Source organism: Hypomesus transpacificus, chromosome 10, assembly GCF_021917145.1.
Source record: "Hypomesus transpacificus isolate Combined female chromosome 10, fHypTra1, whole genome shotgun sequence".
In the NCBI taxonomy this organism is placed as follows: Eukaryota; Metazoa; Chordata; class Actinopteri; order Osmeriformes; family Osmeridae; genus Hypomesus; species Hypomesus transpacificus.
Genome location: NC_061069.1, coordinates 5,550,437 through 5,571,358, shown reverse-complemented (window position 1 = coordinate 5,571,358; position 20,922 = coordinate 5,550,437). Strand labels below are relative to the sequence as shown.

General features: G+C 40.4%; 3 protein-coding genes across 3 annotated transcripts; 1 reads left to right on the top strand and 2 right to left on the bottom strand.

Moving 5' to 3' along the window:
• Positions 1-458: 458 nt before the first annotated feature.
• On the bottom strand, positions 459-3,218 carry epdr1 (ependymin related 1). The gene is made up of 3 exons (XM_047027155.1): positions 2,835-3,218; positions 1,840-2,048; positions 459-1,403 (listed from the first exon to the last, which is right to left on the bottom strand). Exons 1-3 carry the CDS (start codon positions 3,071-3,073, stop codon positions 1,213-1,215), a joined length of 639 nt encoding a protein of 212 aa, XP_046883111.1. The 5' UTR covers positions 3,074-3,218; the 3' UTR covers positions 459-1,212.
• A 37-nt stretch (positions 3,219-3,255) lies between these two features.
• Positions 3,256-6,586, top strand: nol7 (nucleolar protein 7). The gene is made up of 8 exons (XM_047027154.1): positions 3,256-3,743; positions 3,869-3,929; positions 4,452-4,507; positions 4,816-4,841; positions 5,116-5,212; positions 5,342-5,463; positions 5,735-5,812; positions 5,926-6,586. Exons 1-8 carry the CDS (start codon positions 3,562-3,564, stop codon positions 5,997-5,999), a joined length of 696 nt encoding a protein of 231 aa, XP_046883110.1. The 5' UTR covers positions 3,256-3,561; the 3' UTR covers positions 6,000-6,586.
• A 1,013-nt stretch (positions 6,587-7,599) lies between these two features.
• ranbp9 (RAN binding protein 9) lies at positions 7,600-20,343 on the bottom strand. Its single transcript, XM_047027152.1, has 14 exons — positions 19,567-20,343; positions 17,492-17,603; positions 16,342-16,394; positions 15,286-15,453; positions 15,081-15,103; positions 12,288-12,472; positions 11,682-11,794; positions 11,405-11,513; positions 10,893-11,047; positions 10,528-10,678; positions 10,124-10,245; positions 9,857-10,008; positions 9,476-9,587; positions 7,600-8,938 (listed from the first exon to the last, which is right to left on the bottom strand). Exons 1-14 carry the CDS (start codon positions 19,781-19,783, stop codon positions 8,808-8,810), a joined length of 1,803 nt encoding a protein of 600 aa, XP_046883108.1. The 5' UTR covers positions 19,784-20,343; the 3' UTR covers positions 7,600-8,807.
• Between the last annotated feature and the right edge of the window lie 579 nt (positions 20,344-20,922).

The window sequence follows — 20,922 nt, the reverse complement described above, 5'->3', positions numbered from 1 at the left end:
ATTCAGAAAAAAACGTAATAGACTTACATTGGTTTATTGCTAGAAGATCAGACTGTTATGTTATTTGCTAATGATCAATTTATAATTGTCTGCCAGATACCACAGCTAATAATTTTGGTTTGCAAGCAGCACAACTGGTTTTACCAGTGACCATCCCATAAACGAAGTAACCTATTTGCTGGTCACGAGTATTATATACCTGAATCTGGTCCAAACTTGCTACGCAGTGGATTTATTTGGTGTCTAGTTTTCCAAGTGCTTGTTAACAATCGCCACGGTATTTCCCCATAGAAGCCTACATCTCTTGGATTTATGCACCCAGAAATCAATCTGCTGCCGTCTGTAAACCAATCAGAAGTGTGGACTTTAAATGTCACCCATGAATTATTATACCACTGTAAGTTTGAACAGCAGCAAATGATGAACCAGTCGCCTGAATTAAACACATCTATTCCGATAATCCTTTTAATAAGAGTAGACAGACGGTTATCCAGACACCCCATCATGTTTAAGTAAGCACAATGCTGGCATTAATTCAAAACAGATTACAATCCTTGGCTGAATATTCATAACAAACAGGTGCCGTTACAGCTGCCAGTCAAACAACATTTTGTGCAAAATCTATTTAGGATCGTGGTCTGCAGGAACAACTAAATTATATTGGCAAATAGATAACGGAAAATGTAGATATTGCTGAATTCTATTGTTTCACAATTAGTTGTCTTAATTGAAATTATGACTTTATCCTATCATAAATGCTAATAAATTTGTTCTAGGTTTTGGATGTTTTATTACCACTTTATTGAGGTTTACAAGAGTTAATTCCTGAAAACTGGGGGCATACGTTATTTGAGATTGTGTCATTAAACTCTACAACAAAGTTCAATGGTCTTCCAAAACCAGTACTGAAAGCCATACTAAATATAATTATTTAGTATCAATTATTAGCATTATTAAGCATCATTTACCTTAATGGTTTCAGTTCAGATACATTGCAATTTTTTTTAAATAAAGACACCACAGCATTCACAAATACAGAATTGTCTAGCCCAGAATCTAAGAAATTGACCTAAATGTCCAGCGGGTAAATCAGAATCAGAATCAAAGTGATGAGTTTAAAGTTTTTAGGTACTGTAAACATGTACTTTAAATTGTAATTTTACACTACATTTTGACTGTATCTAATTAATTAATGGGTTAAAAGGGAACATCTCAGCAGTCAGAGTTCATCCTCTCCAGGCGGGCAGACTGGCAGGTGCTGGGTGGAGTAAACACAGCAGGGTCACTGATACCCAACTCAAGGTCAAAGAAGCGGGTGGAAGTGGTCACGCTACTGTTCCTTGTGTAGGTCTCCTGGACAGGGTAGCAGTCCTTCACTGTGTAGACACCAACCCAGGCCTCATCTGTTGGATGAACAGATGTGAGGATACAGATGCCATCTGCATAATGACCAAGTTTGGGTCTTACAAAATAAAGTCAGATTTACAATATTTCCTGTGATTTCAAATAGTGTCTCCAAAAACAGATTAGGCCACCAAACTATTGAAGCAATAAGTAACACACGTACTGAGGAGGAAAGAGCAGATTAAGTCACCAGATTAACTATCACTGGATAGGGGAATGGCATTTTCATTTTTAATCCTCAATGAAACGTATAGTCCAACAATCATAGATATGTTTGGAAAATGCACCCAGTTGAAAAGTATATATAGTTTGACAGGAGAAGAGATTGTGGTACTAATAGACACATTCGAAAATAACCAGAGAAGAATCCTAGCCTCTTTACACATCATGCTGTCTCCAGCCTCACGTGCACAGCATGAACTCTATCATACTCACGTTTGCGGGCTGGTTTCCTGTCTGACCACTCCTGCACCTCAACCATATCACCTGGGCCCCCAATGAAGTACTGGTCTTCATAGGTGGAGTTATTGGGGATATCAAAGGGGTCCCAAGCCTGGGCCAGAGCTATCTTTGAACACTGCTTGGTCTTCTGCTCAATCTGGAACATTATGCCACTATTATAAAGGTAGATGTATTCAAAGAACCTGTAATGTTAGATGAAATGAAATAAAAAATATTAGGCCAATAGTGTGGCAGAAGTGATTCACATCTATCAATGACAAGTCCAAATCGTCTGCATATCATAAATGTATTAAATATTCTACATATTGTCTGTTGATATTGATCAATAACTATACAGTATAGGCACAACATTCTAAACTTTAAATAATACAGGTTGCTGTATGGTGGATCCGACAACTACAACAGCAAGGATTTAGAGGATGAGCAAAGTAAGGCAAACACAATTTTCTAAATCTTGCAATGTCCCCTTATAGGGAGATCAGTGCCTACTCTAATAGTTTTTTGTGTTTACTTTCAGATAATGCAATCAAATACCGTAACACTCACAATGGCTATCTTAATAATGCTTTGAATTCAAATTCTGAATGTGTCACAATTCACTTTAGATGGCCAATATGGACAAAAATAATGTTTCTACATGTCCACCCCCATGCCTCACCCTGGACAGTCTTTCGGAATTGGAATACTTGAATTGCCAGGCAGATGGATCATGCTAGTAGCCTGAAAAACGCCTTGATGGCCTATAATATCCATGTACCACGCCCAGTCGTGAGCTGTAAATTATATTATTATTATCGGCTCTATATATTTATTTTTTAATGGATAGAGGGGGATACATAAATACAATTATGGCAGCCATGGACAATGTTGTCTGGTATTCCCTCCCCATCCCTTTTGTGGATGGATGGTCAATTAAAGGCCATCTTGTCGAAAAAGTTATGAAAAACACTCGTTTTTGGCATACTTACTTCTCACATGGTGTGTGTCTTTTATTCTGTTGGAGAATTCGAATTCTCTGGTTCTTGGCATCATACGACACGGCCGACCGTGTATTCCGGCCGGTGGAGTGGTCGTATTCAACAGACCTCCCCTCCCATTGAGTAGGTGCGAGACAAGGCACTGGGCTGCCGTCCTTTGCTTTTGGATACACAGAAGCCTTTATCTTCGTCAAGGAGAGCACAAACACAAACTGTAAGAAAACATTCATACTGGACGAAATATGAAGTTAAATATATTCTGCGTTGGGTGTGATGGCAAATAGCCTAACGAGCCCTTTTATTGATCTCCGCAACTCACGCAGTCGCGGCGCAAAACAGACGCAGGCGCTCAAGGGTTTGTTTTGCATTTGTTATGCACGTCATTAGAAAGCGTCGTCTGTAAAGTCAGTTTATGTGATGTGATATAAGCTATGGATATAAGCCTACCGGTTAGGCTATTATCAGAGGATCAGAGATGCATTTTATTAGGCAAGCTTTGAAGCGTGGCAATTCTGGTGACTGCTGGTCAGTTTGCCTTCACAATAATTACCCTTTGTATCCCATCCCACCTTTTTTTTCTGTACAGAAATTAGACCGTTTGCAACCACTGATAATTATTTTTGCAACCTCTTTGCACCTGACAGTATGCCCATAGAATGTCTTAATATATGCCATATGACCTCACGGCGTAGACTGATGACGTGAGCATACATACAAGATGGCGAAAAGGCAGCATGGTAAAAGTTTTCGGGATCGGACAACAGATAGTGAAAAAATGACTGAACATTTCGACCTCGGTCTAAACTCCAGCGATGATGAGGCTCCCGACGAAGTCACGTTTGAAGATTCTAAAGCATCCGCCATTAAGAGAATGAAAAATGCTTTGGAGACGGCCAGAAGGTAAACTACGCCAGCTACCAGTAGGCTACGGACTCACTACTGTAACGATAATTATTTGGTTGGACAATATAATTGGGTTACGTAATTGTTATGTATTTACATTGATATTTTCTTCTTGTTAATAGAGAAAAAGATTTGCTAAAGGAAAAACGAAGGAGGCGACAGGAGCTCTTTCAGGAACAGAAGGTAGGCCAGAATCAGAAGGCATAACAGAATCTCACAGGCTGAAAGCTCTGTAGTAGCCTATATATTTTTGGGTCGCTTTTTGTATGCCAGGACTTAAATGTAAGGCTTAAATCCCAAATATCGTATTTTACTTTTGTTATGTACTACAGCAGCGATTACGTTGTAGGTATATTGGAGGCTGTTTGCATTACGTGCATACCACTGTCCACTTAGTCATAACATTGCGCCGTCACTGTCCACTTAGTCATAACATTGCGCCGTAAAGTTGCGCAGACCATAGACATGTGCGCAGACTGCGTCTCAAATGCCGATGCAACAAGTGAGAAACAGTGGACAGGCAAATCATGCACACAAAATATCACCATAGTTCAGGCTTTTCATAGGGAAACGCCTATGCCCCATATTTGTATATTTTTATGAAAATTCACATAAGTTCCGTTTATTGACACGAGTGTTTTGGGTCAATAAAAGTGACAGTTCAATTTCTGTTGAAACGTTTTGATGTTATTGAATGTGTTGCAGAAAAAAAGGCTTCTTCCTGCTGATGTATTGGAGGAAATTGATATAGCCCAACCCAAGTGAGTGCAGAGGATCACTTAATGCCACAATAATTGTACCTTTACGTAATTCAAGATTCGTATATGTTTAGTGTTTGCACCTCCCTGCCACAGTAAATTCCGTGTGTGTATAGCCCAACCCAAGTGAGTGCAGAGGATCACTTAATGCCACAATAATTGTACCTTTACGTAATTCAAGATTCGTATATGTTTAGTGTTTGCACCTCCCTGCCACAGTAAATTCCGTGTGTGTATAAGATACATGGCGAATAAACCGAATTCTGATTCTAATAACTAATAAATGTTAACCAACGTTTCTTTTTTTATAGGAAGCAGAATCTTTCTATAGACCAAGGTGATTGCATTTACACCATTACTTTTATATGGATATAGCTAATCGTGGCTCAACGGATGACAAGCTACACCTATTAAAAGCCATGGTTTATGAAATGGCCTCAAATTAAGTTAAATGATGGAGAATGATGCTCATTTTGTCCAATAGATAATATGAATTAATTTTTTGACTTTTTCAAGTCAAAAAATATAGTCTAGGCATGCATTTTATTACTGTCAAAATAGCCTCTTGCTGGCAAGTTTTTCAAGACAGTTTGTTCTTTCTTCCACAACAGAAAAGGAGAACAGCGATATAGAGACTGGTGGTTCAGAGGAGGGGGAGGGAAAAGAAGAGAAGGAAACGGATAAGAACCAAGATGATGGTGTCAGGGGGTATGGAGCCATTTCAGTTGGAGTGATGATGGGAGCATGGCAACAGAATTACCCATACATTTAAAGTAAAAATACTGACCCTCATGGGAAGAAAATAACACAATTATTCCCTAAAATGTTCCATCACAGTTTAAAAGGGAACAACAGTGTGATGAGGCTGAAAGGCAGACCCTCTGCCAACTTCCAACAACAAGCAGCTGTGGACTTCATCCAATCAAGACTGTACGGAGCACAAAGTCATAGAACCACAAGTATGAGCTTGGCCCAAACACACATACATTTTCCCTTGACAAAAACATTTTATACACAGATCTACATACAGCCATGTTGGTTCTGATCTTCATGTCAGTACTTACCTGAGCAGCTGTTTAAGGGAAGAAACCCACTCAAACAATATGCCCACTGAATAAATTGTGGATGAAAATACGTTTATATAACCCATTTAGACAATTTTGTGTGAAAATAATTTTAACTCTTTGGGATCTCCTAATGTCTCATGAAATCCATATTGTCTCCTCACAGACAATGAACTTCTCTCCCTTGCAAATAAGAGGGGGCAAAACAAATGTGCCGCTGTGCAGTTTGTCAAGAAGGATTGGGGTGAGTTTTTCCGTGTTTAAGGGATGAGTATACAAAATGTATCATATGGACTAAAGCATGGCCTAAAATAGGCATAACTTGAGCATAACCATGTGTGTCATTTTGCTTTACAGCCACAAAGAAAAAAGAGAAGGCAGAAAAGTTTAAGAAACGATGGATTCACAAAAAAAATGCTTCCTCAAACTGAAAACTGGAATGTTTGGATTTTATTTATCTTCTGTAGCTTTTTTTTCTTCCACCTGAAGAAATCTGGATTGCCAGTTTATGAACATCTAAATGGGCAAGTTCAGAAAGCTCATTGTAAACAATGCATGTAAATTGAAGCCTGAACAAAAGATCCTTAATTTTACATTCTGAAGTAGTGAAGAGAGGTTAACCAGTGGAGTGGAGGTTGTGATGTCACAGTAAGTGAGTCACTGTTGTTCTTTCTGAATACTGAACAATTACGCTCTACAAATGCATCACATACAACTCTGCAAGTCACTAAATCTCAAATGGTGATTAAAGCTTTCATAAGCATTTAAGGCACTGGATGTTTTACTTTAATTGTAAAGGACAAATTGGTTGTTGCCTATGTATGCCATGATTAGTGAATACTTCTGTATAAATATATACACAATGTTTGCTAAGGAGTTTTATAATTAAACTGAAGGTGATAGGTTTTGTTTGTGTCAACACAATTTGCAGTGTGTGTCACAAGCAGTCCCAGCACTAGGCATTATCAACACAAATGCTGTTATTTCTTTTATTTAAATATAAATCATTTCACCCTCACACAACTGAATATCCCTTTTTTCAATGGACACAAACTAGCAGTGGACAACTCATTGTATTATACCTATGGATATCCATATACACTATGGATTGGTGGAAATAAAACATTTAACTTGATCATACTACCAACGACTATGGCATGCATAGGTTCTGATCAAAAGGACACTGTCAAACAAGATTCCAAAAGATGTGACAGCTCATGTCAAACCAGTAAGTTCCAACCTTAAGTATTAAATGCCAAGTTCGGCCTACTTAGAAACCACTAGGGATTTGAAGTACTGCACTGGTGTAGTATTAGCATTTAGCCTTAGTATTTCAGTTCCTTGGCAACAGCAAGCACAAAGACGGGCTAAAACACAGGTCCAGTGTCCTCTTCCTAGGTATTTGGTTCTTTATTGTTAATGTGGCAGCGACGGCACAGTTGACATACTGTAAATCATGTTTCTGCTGCATGAATACTGAGCCATAGAAGGGTCTGGTAAACAGGGAGGAAGAAGCAAGTCTGTGTAGACCGGGGTTAATTATGAATGTGCCGACAATCACCAATTACCTCACAGGGCCAAGCTAATAGGGCTTTTCACACATGAATAATCAATGTAATCACTTGCTAGGGTGTGGTTGGTTATGCTGTCTGACCTAGGGGGGAGTGGTCATGCTTGACCCAGACCCAATGCTATGGTTAGCTGGCTGTTGGTTTATTTGATTAGCTGGTATAGTATGAATGCTGAGATGAATAATCCATTACATTCTTCAAAGGGGTAGCATGCTATTAGTTTAAATGGGGGCTAAAATAACTTCTCTTTTTTATTCAAGTCTGAAAAGCCCCCTTATGAGCCCCACTGAAACACATTCAATAGTAACTAGGAATTGCAATTACATAAAGGAGAAAGGGCATTTGGCTCCTGAGTTATGTGTTGATACAGGACAAATCTAGACAATACATTAAGAAAATTCAAAACGACATTGCATCACCGCTGCTGTGCAGTTGAAAAAAGTGGGATACCTAGGTAGTCTGGAGGAGAGTGAACTCACCAACCACAGAGGAACTGGGGAAAGAAACATTGACAGCCTCTGTAACTGACCATCACAATCGATCAGTTGTCTGTCGGATAGTAGCAATGTGGATTGTTTTTGTATCGTTTACTTTCTTTTGATAGCTAAATATCTCACTCTTAATATAATAATTTTTGATTCATATAAATGTTAACATGTACACACACTGTCAAGGATTGGTGGGATTGGGACCTTTATTATTTGGTGGATTTCACTCTTACCGGCACTCAACAAATATACTGTGTAAGCAGGTCAAAATAATAATTTGCACCATGCCGTGTAAACCAGGATACAGAACCAGAGCCTAGTTGCCCTCACTTTACTCTTCTTTTCCACACTTTACCCCAAAAATATAAACAAGATTAAAAACAAAAGGAGAAAAAGGAGACTGTAGTTTCCCGCTGGCTTCTTCAAAGTTCGCGTCTACATACGTTGCAATCTCTGATATTTAGGATAAGTAGTTGTTGACTAGCCGCTAGGGAGTCAATAATTATGCATTTAATTAGCCCTGTAGGACACTGACAACATGTACCAGAGCCCTTTTTTGTCTGTGGTTGTATTGCCCACCCCCACCCCTGTCATCAGCACAATCTCAAGTTTGTGAACCAATGTTAAATAGAAGTTAGGGTATGACAATGGGGGGAGGGGGGGTTAGACCGAGGGTTGGCATGGTCTCTAAAGTGAGAAATGTACCATCTTTGTGTGAAAAGAGAAAGGGGTTTAGCCCTGACCCTATCCCACAAAGATGATCCGTGTTTGAGCAGATCAAGGTCGTTTGCTGAATGGTTACTTATGGCTAGTCTCTCTGCAGTCAACCAAATGGTGTAGGAGTCTTGTGAAGCCTGTATGCAACCTTGCACAGCTAGCCAAAATATGGGGATTGAGATTTAAGTTGATGGGGGGTGAGCGGCGTGTATTCGTGTGTCCTAAGACTCTGTCTAGTCAGCCACCAGCTCCTACACGCTTGACCTCTGTAGCTTGCGAGGACTGGACAAGTGGGAAGCATTTCACCTCGGTCAGAGAAAAAGGTGGTGCTCTCATCACACCTATTTGGTCCTTTAAGCATACACAAAGGTCTAGGAGCTAAGAGGGTTTACAACTAAACAGACCTTTGTGTGTGTGTGTGTATATGTATGTATGCATGTGTGTGTGTGCGCGCGCGTTGCAACTAATGCAAGTAATCGTCCACGGAGGCGAAGGCGCAGGAACCACTGCCGGAGCGTGCCATGATTGACAGGCATTGGGCGGCCTGGCCCACAGCCTGGGCCAGAGGGGGTTGCTTGGGAAGGTTATGAGTCTCTGGAAAAGGTGGAGAGAAGCCATGTAAGATTGACAAGGGGTGCAATTCAGCATATCAACATTTTCAGTGCAGTCAGTTTCCCTGTAAGGAGTCGTCAACGAGGGGGTCTGCAGATCTTAAAAGGGATCAAATAAATAAATGAGGCTGAAGTGGCACAAAGCATCTAAATGTTGAAGGATGTTGGGTGGTGTTTTTAGGATATGAAGGTATTCTTAGTCATTTATTTACATTTATATAAAATAAAGTCCTTTTAAGGTTTATCTTTTGGAATGCATTGTCACTATTGAAAGTATAAAAATCCTAATATATTTGTTTTGACTGTTTTCTAGATCATTTTTTGTTTTCAAGCAGCAGTGAGAAGCAACTGTTGGTATAAAGTCCAGTATTTTCAAGCACCTTACTTCTTCCATTACGAGGTAAAGAAAGTATGTTTAAACATAATGACCTACCCCTTTGGTGACTGCATCGGAAAGTATTCAGTGGACATGATAATGAGATGCAGCTATGCTAGACGTGTCATAGATTAATCTACCTACCTAATATTGCACTGTTGAGGGTGGAGCAAACCGGCTCTCTCTGGATTGAATCAAGCTGATATCCCACAGGGCTGCCCCAGGGGTCAGAGTAAGCCAGCAGGCTGAACGCATCCTATAGGGAGAGTAGGAGGCTGAATGAGAAGGCTTCATTGTGCTCACAAATGTAAACTCCAGAATCCACAAGCAGGAGAGAGGGGCGTTTCCCCCAGTCTCAAACTTCCCCTTTGACCATCGATCAATTCACGACAAACGTGCACGGAATGGTTTCTTATCATTGGGAGCAAACCACATACGCCCGGTTAAGCAAATCAAGCCCACCCAGTGTTCAAATAATAATGTATCCATTCATTTCATGACGTCTGTTAAACAGGATCCGTCTACCTTGAGCATCTTCTTGTTGGCAGAGTTTTTGCCGCACTCGCGACGCAGGTGCTCGCTCATGCTCTGGAGCTCCCGGCCAAAGTGAATCATCCTCTCGATGGCTGCCTGGCTCCCCCCACACAGTTGCTTCTTGGACTGGGTGGACTCCACCTCTGTTGGCGACAACATCTCCTACATGAGGCTACTGTTTACACCATTTGACAGAAAACAACGCAGGCTTCGCCCAAGGTCGTAACTCTTCCGTGTTTGGGGGAACAGCCAACTCACCCATGTCAGCGTCGCAGTCCTCCGGCTCGGCTCCGTGTTTGGAGCTGCCGTTGAGGAAGCCGTTAGAGGAGGACTCGGTGACTCCATTACTGAAATGATCCTCTTCCATGTCCACATCAGTGCTACCATACAAAGAAGCAAGCGGTGGAAAATATGTTAAGAGACGTAGAGATTTTCTCCACCCCATCATCGGTCCCAAATTTATACCATTTAAAGCCTAAGCACAATGTTAGCAACATTAGAAAGTACAATAAAGTAGAACTAGCTTTCGTTCACCCAACTTTATTTAAAACCTTGCTGCCTTTGCAGCTTTGGGTCTGGATCATTTGAGTGCATAAATGATGTCACATCGAAGGAACATTTTTGGGAAAACACAGACGAGCAGTCCCCTTCCGATGGATCACCTGGTGTTGAGGGGTTGGCTGCTGCTGCCATTGAGGCTGACCTCTGCTGTGGGGAGCGCGGGCCCCGGGGTGCAGGGCTTGTGGCTGTAATGGGAGGGGGATGGGTGGGTCTTACTGGAGGTCACGCCATTGCAGCAGTTGCTGTCGGACCCTGAGGAGAAAGTCAAAAAAGATATCACTAAACTGGAGATGAATACAGATTCAATAGGAGGTAAATATCTGAGATCTTTTGCCTAGGTGGAAATCTACTTGAAAAAGAACCAATCGTCAACAGACTTGGAGAGAGTAAATTGGGTCAAACACCGCAACTCTGAGGTAATATTCCTAGAATATTGGAAGTGTGTGTGTCTTGCGTCCACATGTACCTGTGAGGTAGGCCTGGGAGCCACTGGCTTTGTGGCTGGGACTACTGAAGTTGCGGGGTGAACCTGTGTAGCTGTCCTGGGACTTGGGGCTCCGTCCGCCCAAACACCTCACCTCACTGTCTGTCCCGTTTACCATCTCTATAAACTGTCTCACTCTGGTGGAGAGAGAGGGAGAGGAGGGTTTCAGTCAAAGGGCAGAGAGAACAGTCCGGATAAAAAAGAAAGTGAGATGGATGAGAAGTTAGAAGGGAAAGGAAAAGTAATAATAATCCAACAGGGATATAACGTATAAAAGGTAGACATGACACAAAGATCTAATCCACTAAGAAATTACAACAACCTTTAGTCCAGAATAGGCCTTTACCTATAAAACAACCAGAAAACATCTAAAACGCGTGTGTTATGGCAATATACAAAAATGCTTGGAGGAAAAATAGATGAGGGCTTTCATAAGTGCTAGTTAGGTGACATGGACAAGAAAATACATGCATGCAAATACTGCAGTGACTCACTTCAACATGAACATGAGGTCAGGGTTCCTCTCCAGAAGACTGGGGTAGAGCTGTTGGGTCGTCTCGATGGCCTCTCCCATTCTGCCTGACAACACCAGCTTCTGGATTTCTGCAAGCGTGTTGAAGAACACAGGGCATTGCAAACATGAGCATGCCAATTTCTTGTGTTCGGACATTTTAAGGACCGACAACATATAAAACAGTGAATTCTTAAATTCTTAGTTTTGCCCATTCAACATTGTATTCATCAATTCACAAATCAACACCCACAACTCACTCTGCCTGTTTTTGATGGAGGCCAGCTCCTCGTGCACAGCCTGGTCAGTGGATTTGGCGAAGGCTTCAGCTGTGGCACAATAGCTGTGATGGACCAAGTAGGACGCCACCATTCTGTGTTGGACAGTGAAAATACTCAGTAGGAATCATGTTGAAATGAAACCCCATGCCTAACACAACATAAGAGATCACCTTAGGAACCTTTAGAAACTACACAAATTGTCATCATGGGGATTTACAATTAATGTTCTCCCTCTTAAATGCTTGAAGTTCACAGGTTATAACTAAAAGGCCAATAATTGTGATTGAAAATGAATTGTAAAAATGATCAAGCTACTACAATTGTACCGGTAGCTTGCTACGTTTTGGTTGGTGAGTAGACAGTAGTGAACAACATTATCACTTACAGTTTTACAGTCATGAGTTCTCTTCTAACAAATAACATTTACAAAACATCAGCAAAAGTATACAAGTAAAGACTCTTTCGCAATCCAAATCCCCTTCGAATGGAGTTTTGTCTGCATCCAGTCATCATGGTGAAACAAGATGCAGAGGACAATCCAATGGCAGCGGAGAATGGTGGGAAATGTAGTATCTAGGGACTTACTTCTGGATCATGGACTGCCACTCTCCCTCCCGTTCTCCAATAGGAAACCTGTCGATTTGGGCCTGGATTTTAGTCCTCCACTCGCGCATGTAGTCCTCAATGTCGAACACAAAAGGGTGCTGGCCAAAGTTAGCATCCACCACTTCCCCCGGGGTCTGTAGTCCCACAGTGGGATACAGGTTGGGCTGGAAGGTGTCAGAAGAGAAAAAATGTTATGGCGCAAACAGATTTTTTCCATACATCTCACAGGCAGACGTGCTGCATTTAGGCTCTGCATTGTCCTACTGCAAATTGGCTTTTTATTCAGATGACAAAGCATTGTTTTCTAGCAGCTGTTACTGCTAAATATACTTGCCCACAGCTTTGTATAATACTAATATATAATTTAATTTAGTTCTACCGAAAGTAAGTAGACGTTTTCAATACATTCAGCATGCGGAGGCTCTTTTTAAAGAGCCTGTGAAATCAAGCTAGGAACTTGACTTTTGGATGCAGGGTGCCTAGGAGTCATGAGCTCTAACGGAGAAGACACTTGTCCAAGATCTGCTTTTCATGATCTAATGAGAAAGGTCATCTTTGTGACCACTGGGGGAGGTGACGCACAGCACGGACAAACTCAGAAACACATGAATGCTGGCTGACAGCCAAGCTTGTTTATCTGCTCAAAGGATTATTGTTTGTGCTAAGTCTTTTCTTATTCTATTCCCAAGCAAGCAGCCATTCTGCTGCAACGGACAACTGTGCAACACAGCAGTGAATAACACATCCTCATTCCTTAAGAATAAATACTACTGTGCAACACAGCAGTGAATAACACATCCTCATTCCTTAAGAATAAATACTACTGTGCAACACAGCAGTGAATAACACATCCTCATTCCTTAAGAATAAATACTACTGTGCAACACAGCAGTGAATAACACATCCTCATTCCTTAAGAATAAATACTACTGTGCAACACAGCAGCGAATAACACATCCTCATTCCTTAAGAATAAATACTACTGTGCAACACAGCAGCGAATAACACATCCTCATTCCTTAAGAATAAATACTACTGTGCAACACAGCAGCGAATAACACATCCTCATTCCTTAAGAATAAATACTACTGTGCAACACAGCAGCGAATAACACATCCTCATTCCTTAAGAATAAATACTACTGTGCAACACAGCAGCGAATAACACATCCTCATTCCTTAAGAATAAATACTACTGTGCAACACAGCAGCGAATAACACATCCTCATTCCTTAAGAATAAATACTACTGTGCAACACAGCAGCGAATAACACATCCTCATTCCTTAAGAATAAATACTACTGTGCAACACAGCAGCGAATAACACATCCTCATTCCTTAAGAATAAATACTACTGTGCAACACAGCAGCGAATAACACATCCTCATTCCTTAAGAATAAATACTACTGTGCAACACAGCAGCGAATAACACATCCTCATTCCTTAAGAATAAATACTACTGTGCAACACAGCAGCGAATAACACATCCTCATTCCTTAAGAATAAATACTACTGTGCAACACAGCAGCGAATAACACATCCTCATTCCTTAAGAATAAATACTACTGTGCAACACAGCAGCGAATAACACATCCTCATTCCTTAAGAATAAATACTACTGTGCAACACAGCAGCGAATAACACATCCTCATTCCTTAAGAATAAATACTACTGTGCAACACAGCAGCGAATAACACATCCTCATTCCTTAAGAATAAATACTACTGTGCAACACAGCAGCGAATAACACATCCTCATTCCTTAAGAATAAATACTACTGTGCAACACAGCAGCGAATAACACATCCTCATTCCTTAAGAATAAATACTACTGTGCAACACAGCAGCGAATAACACATCCTCATTCCTTAAGAATAAATACTACTGTGCAACACAGCAGCGAATAACACATCCTCATTCCTTAAGAATAAATACTACTGTGCAACACAGCAGCGAATAACACATCCTCATTCCTTAAGAATAAATACTACTGTGCAACACAGCAGCGAATAACACATCCTCATTCCTTAAGAATAAATACTACTGTGCAACACAGCAGTGAATAACACATCCTCATTCCTTAAGAATAAATACTACTGTGCAACACAGCAGTGAATAACACATCCTCATTCCTTAAGAATAAATACTACTGTGCAACACAGCAGTGAATAACACATCCTCATTCCTTAAGAATAAATACTACTGTGCAACACAGCAGTGAATAACACATCCTCATTCCTTAAGAATAAATACTACTGTGCAACACAGCAGTGAATAACACATCCTCATTCCTTAAGAATAAATACTACTGTGCAACACAGCAGTGAATAACACATCCTCATTCCTTAAGAATAAATACTACTGTGCAACACAGCAGTGAATAACACATCCTCATTCCTTAAGAATAAATACTACTGTGCAACACAGCAGTGAATAACACATCCTCATTCCTTAAGAATAAATACTACTGTGCAACACAGCAGTGAATAACACATCCTCATTCCTTAAGAATAAATACTACTGTGCAACACAGCAGTGAATAACACATCCTCATTCCTTAAGAATAAATACTACTGTGCAACACAGCAGTGAATAACACATCCTCATTCCTTAAGAATAAATACTACTGTGCAACACAGCAGTGAATAACACATCCTCATTCCTTAAGAATAAATACTACTTTTCATGAAAAAAAAAATTGTGTGGCCAAACTATATTCTAAGTTGTTTCTAGTTGCAAATATCACAATTTGAGTTATGGATGCAGCACTTACTGGTAGATCAGTAAAAGCGATTCCTGTTGGACAAAGAAGAAAGTAGAAAGCATCAGCAAGCTTACTAATCAGTTAAAAAAAATAAACATGAAATTACTTAGAGGGTGGGACGATTGGCAGACTTTCTTAAGGGGTATCTGCACAGTGAGACATCAAATGTGATTCTACCATTGTATAAAACAATAGAAGCAGGTATGTTCTGTACCCAAGCTGTGGCCATTCTTTGTGTAGAAACATGTGTTGTTGATGAGGTTGACACAGCAGCCAATCACATCGCCCGTTGTGAATGTGGGCCCGTAAGGTTGCCCAGTGCCAGAAGAGCAGAATGAGTGGCCATCGTCTCCGTGGTAACCATATGAATGTTTGTCCCAACCTGAGGAAAATACATGATAAATATATATATATATACACTTTTTTTTTACAGTACACTTCATCAGTAGTACATCAGCTGTGAATAACCAGCTTCCCATTTCATGTGCTGCTCTTGTAGGCTAGGATCTCCCATGAAGTCTCTTTTTGAAAAGCATTGTTGACATGCGATTTGTAGTACAGTAATTTGGAATACAGTTGTGTTTTCATTCCTCAAATCCTTTTTTTTATTTTTTTACCTATTTGGTCTAGATCCTCATGGGACAGGGATTTCAAGCCAATTCAGCACTCACACAAAACTAGCAACTGGATGCCAAGACCACCCATTGATGGACAATTTTCAGTGCCCCCAAACATATTTCATATGGCTTTACTTTCAGTTGCATTTTGTGAATGGGCTCTTGCAAATTGCAAACAGCTATTTGCAAAGACTTGGCAGTGCATTGGGGCTATCTTACTGCCCTAAAAAGCGGCTGCTTTTTCAGTGGGCCCACCCTGTCCTAAGGCCCTGTGACTGGTATTAAAGGGGCTGAGAGACTAGCCTGTAAAGCCAGATAACTGCCAATGCTAACATGTGACCCTGGCTCCACTGTGTCATTTCAAGCCAAAGAATGAGCAGAAGCCCATCGGGTCTCTTTAGACACACCTCAGCAATGCACTCCCCCCCCCCCACACACACACACACTATGCCCAATCATTTCTAATAAGCAGAACAGATTCTAAATTATCTGCACTTACAAGGACACAAGATGTGCACACAGAAGACGCCTGAATGACGCCTGACAATCCCACAGGCAGTGGCAACTAACAATGACACAGCAGTAAGCACACAAAAACCCACATTCTGTAGGTATTCTGCATGCATACGAAAGGCTTTCATGTGTCAACTTACCGGGGAGTCTGTTCATGTTGACACCTTGAGCTGAGAGACCGATACCCATGTACCTGTTATAGAAATGAACAATGAGCCAAGTTGTAAAGAAGGTCAAATATATACAGTAAATGTTTATCTAGGGATGCACCAATACTATATCCTTTTACTTTTTGGCCAAGTACGGCAAATAATGTTACAGTTGATTCTGTAAGGGTAATGACTTGAGGACAGGATTATTTTCAGCAACTGTTATTCAAAAGACACAGTAAAAAAAGCCTAGACATTCAAGACATTCAGAAGGCTACGGAAGCCTATGTTCTCAACGATTGACAGTGGTTGATCTTCAGACATAATGAATTGTGTAAGCACTTCTGTTATTTGTATGTCTATGTCTGCTAACTTTTTCTCTTGCCATTGCTAGGGTTTGTTGCAATATTGGTTGCTGTGTGGTACTGCAAGTGCAAAATATTTCATGCACACTGTTTCATTTTCAGATGTTTAATCAGGTTACTTGTGTTGTAAGAACTTGTTTTTGTACCTCCCAGTATCTCCCTTTTTGTTGTTGCCAACACTAACCCACTTGGTTGCGATTGTTAATTTGGAAATATTACCACACCACTGACAGTGTCTGATGCTGGTGTTTCTGTGCATTGAATGTTTATACATTGACATACATGTCAGATGGCATCAGTTTTTGGAATCAGAGCATTTTTAAGAGTTTGAGTGCATGAGCGCAGTATCAGACCCAGTACTGGTATTGGTGCGTCCCAAAATAAATTAATTTGGGATTAATTTCCAATTTCACTGCGAACACATCATGAATAAGCATCCGAAGACACATTGACCCATATTTTGTGACATTAACGTAAATAAATACTTCAGGGATGGGACGGGTTAATTATTAATTATTACGGATTAATCAACTAATCAAATATATGGAGGTCAACTGGGGCAATTATAGAGTAGGGCTCCACTACAGCTGCTCAAACTGACACTATTGCTCTGGCAAAAACAGCAAAAAGGTCAAGGACTATGAGTTAATTCTGTGCAACTAGTGTATTAGGACTATAATATAAGTTGGTTAAACTTAGTAGCCGAACCTCCTATATTTTTGATATACCATACAAATCAAAGTAATTCTTTCAGTAGTGTGTCTATTTGGCCTTACCCATCTCGGCCTTTGCTGATGATCTTCACCTCAAAGTAGTATACGCCACACGCGGCAGGGATGGGGTGTGTGGCCCGCACTGACGCTGCGTCTTTAGGGGTCTTTCCATGACCTTCAGAAAGGCACGTGGGAGGTTAGAGAGGTACAGAGGAGTAGCAATGGCCCAAAAGCCCAAAACACAGAAAGCCCACCACACACAGACCTGAGGGTGGTAACTGACCATGTGTTGAGTCAGGCGAAATGAACTTAAGTCATTCTCGTCAAGACATCACTGTTCATGCTGCCCTGGCTGTTGTTCATTGAATGGTTGACAAGTTTCGCTTCAAAATCGGTTTCATGGGGTTTCAGCAACATGGTCAAGCGAGCCCTGACTTAATTATACTTGTCACAAATTATTTTACTTCACAAGCTGGTCACAAACTGTGTGATTAAAAAATCTGTTAAACCAATAATTCTATATCATTACATTTACATCGTTACTACAGGTCATTCTGACTTCTTAATGGAAATTAACCATCTAATTTTAAGTCAACATTTTGGAAAAATTGTAAAACTCCCATAGACCTTTAGAAGTCCTAATGTCATTAGAGGGCCATATGTGTTGAACCATGTTACTATGGAAGCATCTAAACATTTGTATTGGGAAGCTATGGAGACCATATCCAATTTTGCATTAGAGGAACAAAGGGAATAAAATGATACATTCGTGTCAAGTGCATGCTTTACTATTATTTTAATATATTATTTATGTTTATTTGTTTTACAGTGTTTGTTATGCATTGCATTCTATATTTCATTTTACTTTTTTATTTCTATTACTGTCAACTACAGTATTCTTTCTGAAAACATGTTCGTTCATTCAACACTTTGCAGACATAAGTTATTAAATATCCCTCTCTTTCAATTAAATGTTCCCGACCACAGCATTAAAAAAGCTTTGAGGAAACAATATGTCCCACCCTCCTGTTCAGACCTCACTACTCTTATCTCTCCACCTACTGCCACATTTATGTTCAATCAATAACTGATGTAGCGGTCCATCTATCATGCAATACTACCTAAGCAGTCTTTGTATGACAAAATAGTCCTTACAGTATGTCAGGCTCAAGTGATCATGGATCATGTGTGTATACAGTCAGGAATGGGTATAAATTGCATTTTGCAACACAACACACTGGTAGGAAGAGTTTAGGAAAGTTAAGAGAATGACAAAACACACCCTGCAAGTTCATAACTAAATTGGCTATTCCAGTTTAAAAACTGTGCCCCAATGCCAAATGGAAGACCAGAATAGTCGACCAAGGGCAAAAGTATTGGTACTAGTAACGTTAAGTGTAACGTTTACTCCTCTGATCATGTTGAGGGGGTTGAGATGCCTATCTTGTTATAACTCATCTGGGCAGGAGGACTTACATTGACAAGAGACCCATGCCACAAATAGACATAACCAGCTACAGTAGCTACCAAGTTCACATTAATTGTGACGTTTCCAACCCATTTGGATTAATTCTGTCTAGCTGGTGAACTAATAATACATACAACCAATTGTCAAAGAAGCACATACTGACACACCAACACTAACCGTCAGTTAACTAGCAGAATTGTACCCGTTCCGCTAGATAAACAGATGCCTGTGTTAGAGTGGTCCTTCTGTACCAGTATGGCTATGCCCTAATAATGTAGCTCTATTTCGTTATGGGTTCATTATGGTATGAGCTAGCATTCGATCACTTCACTACTATACAGTAGCTAGCTAGCTCACAAGCAGTCAAAGACAAATTACAATTTCTAGTAGAAAACAGGATGTCTCAGTTTTGGCTGACGACACCTCACCAGCTGGTTTACAAGATGTCCTCTCCTGTTGTTGTTATAAAAATGAGCATGCTAGCTATCGGCTAGTGCTAAACTGCCATTGGATGCGTAGCTAGTAGCCTGACTTAGCTTGCTAGCTACGTAGTTAGAGCCAACTCTGCTTGCCTGGCTGATGCTAACGCTAGACTAGCTAGTTGGAATCTTAGCTGAAACCTGTCAAGAGTTGCAATGTTAAGATGGATCGTGAACCGTGTGGCTAATACCTTTATAATGCACTCGGAGATTGTTCTGTGATAGGCCAATATAACTGAACTTGTCCTTGGGACTCCATGATCGAGGAAGTGGGGTCTCATTTTCGTTTACTGCTGGATAAAGCCGTCGGAGTCGCTGGTTGAGCTCCTTTTCCTGCTCGTTCAGAGTCGAGTCTCCGTGAACAACAACTGACATAAGAAACCCACAGCCCGATGACTGTCCAGACATGGCTATTGACCTGTTTTAAATCTTAATGGCTTATCAGCCACTACAACAATTAATCTCAACAAGCTAACTATAAAATTAGCTAGCTAAGTTACCCCTCACTAGTTACCAACGTTAGCTCGGCTAGCTCAATTGCTAGCTGGCTAAAGCACTAGCCACAAACAAGTAGCTTGCGAGCTAGTTGGCTATGATGGCTTGCTTTTTGTGGCTGACATTAGCTTGTACCTAGCCTAGCTGACACAGAAATCAGGGTAACCTCGAATTCAACGACAAAAGCTAATACGTTAACTAGCTAATGCTACAGTACAGCATTTTGGGACGAGTTGACGTTTCGAATAAGCAGACTGATCTCGTATAATCAAAGGAAACAAACTGGCTAGCTAGCTAGATGGACACCGTTTAATCTCCTCGGGTAAACTCGATCTTTTGTTTGTTGTCGAAGCATAATCCTCAATTCTGATTGGTTCAATGCAGGTCCAGTCATACTTCCTTAAGAAGGACTATAAAGTAGCTAGCTACATCATCGTTGTACACCAATATCAGGCCAATCACACTGTCCGATGTCTCATCTCAATTCTGTAAAAAAGTGCCGATGCTTATTATAACACCAGCCTATTACAACACTGAAAAGGTGTATGCATACATGTAAAGTTAGATGTCTTCGTATCACAATTAAATTGAATACCAGTGAGACAAGTGCATTTAGACTTTCAGACTTGTATTGAATGGGCATGTTCTGATCCTTGTAAAATTTGAATGAATGTCTAAAAGGGCCGAAGGCTTTGGTTCAGATATATCATTGTGTTCACTTTAAATTATCTATATCTGTTTTGCCTGTATGCATGTGTATGTGTGTGTTCCCGGTGTTGCTGTTCCCTGCAAAAGTGTTTGTGTCACATAGTAAAGGCCAATATAACAGCATCATGGAGCATATGTTGTCATACAACACAAGTTGTGCTATTCAGTTGTGCCCTTAATTTTCCTCGATTGAGAGAAATATGAGGGTTTTTCAAATTGCCACACAGCTTCCATGTTTATCTGATCCCTCACTCTACCAAGTGAGAATGGTTATAAAAATGTGGAAAGGGATATGATATGATTTGATGTTAGTCCATCAGACAAGAACTCAGTGGTGAAAAAAA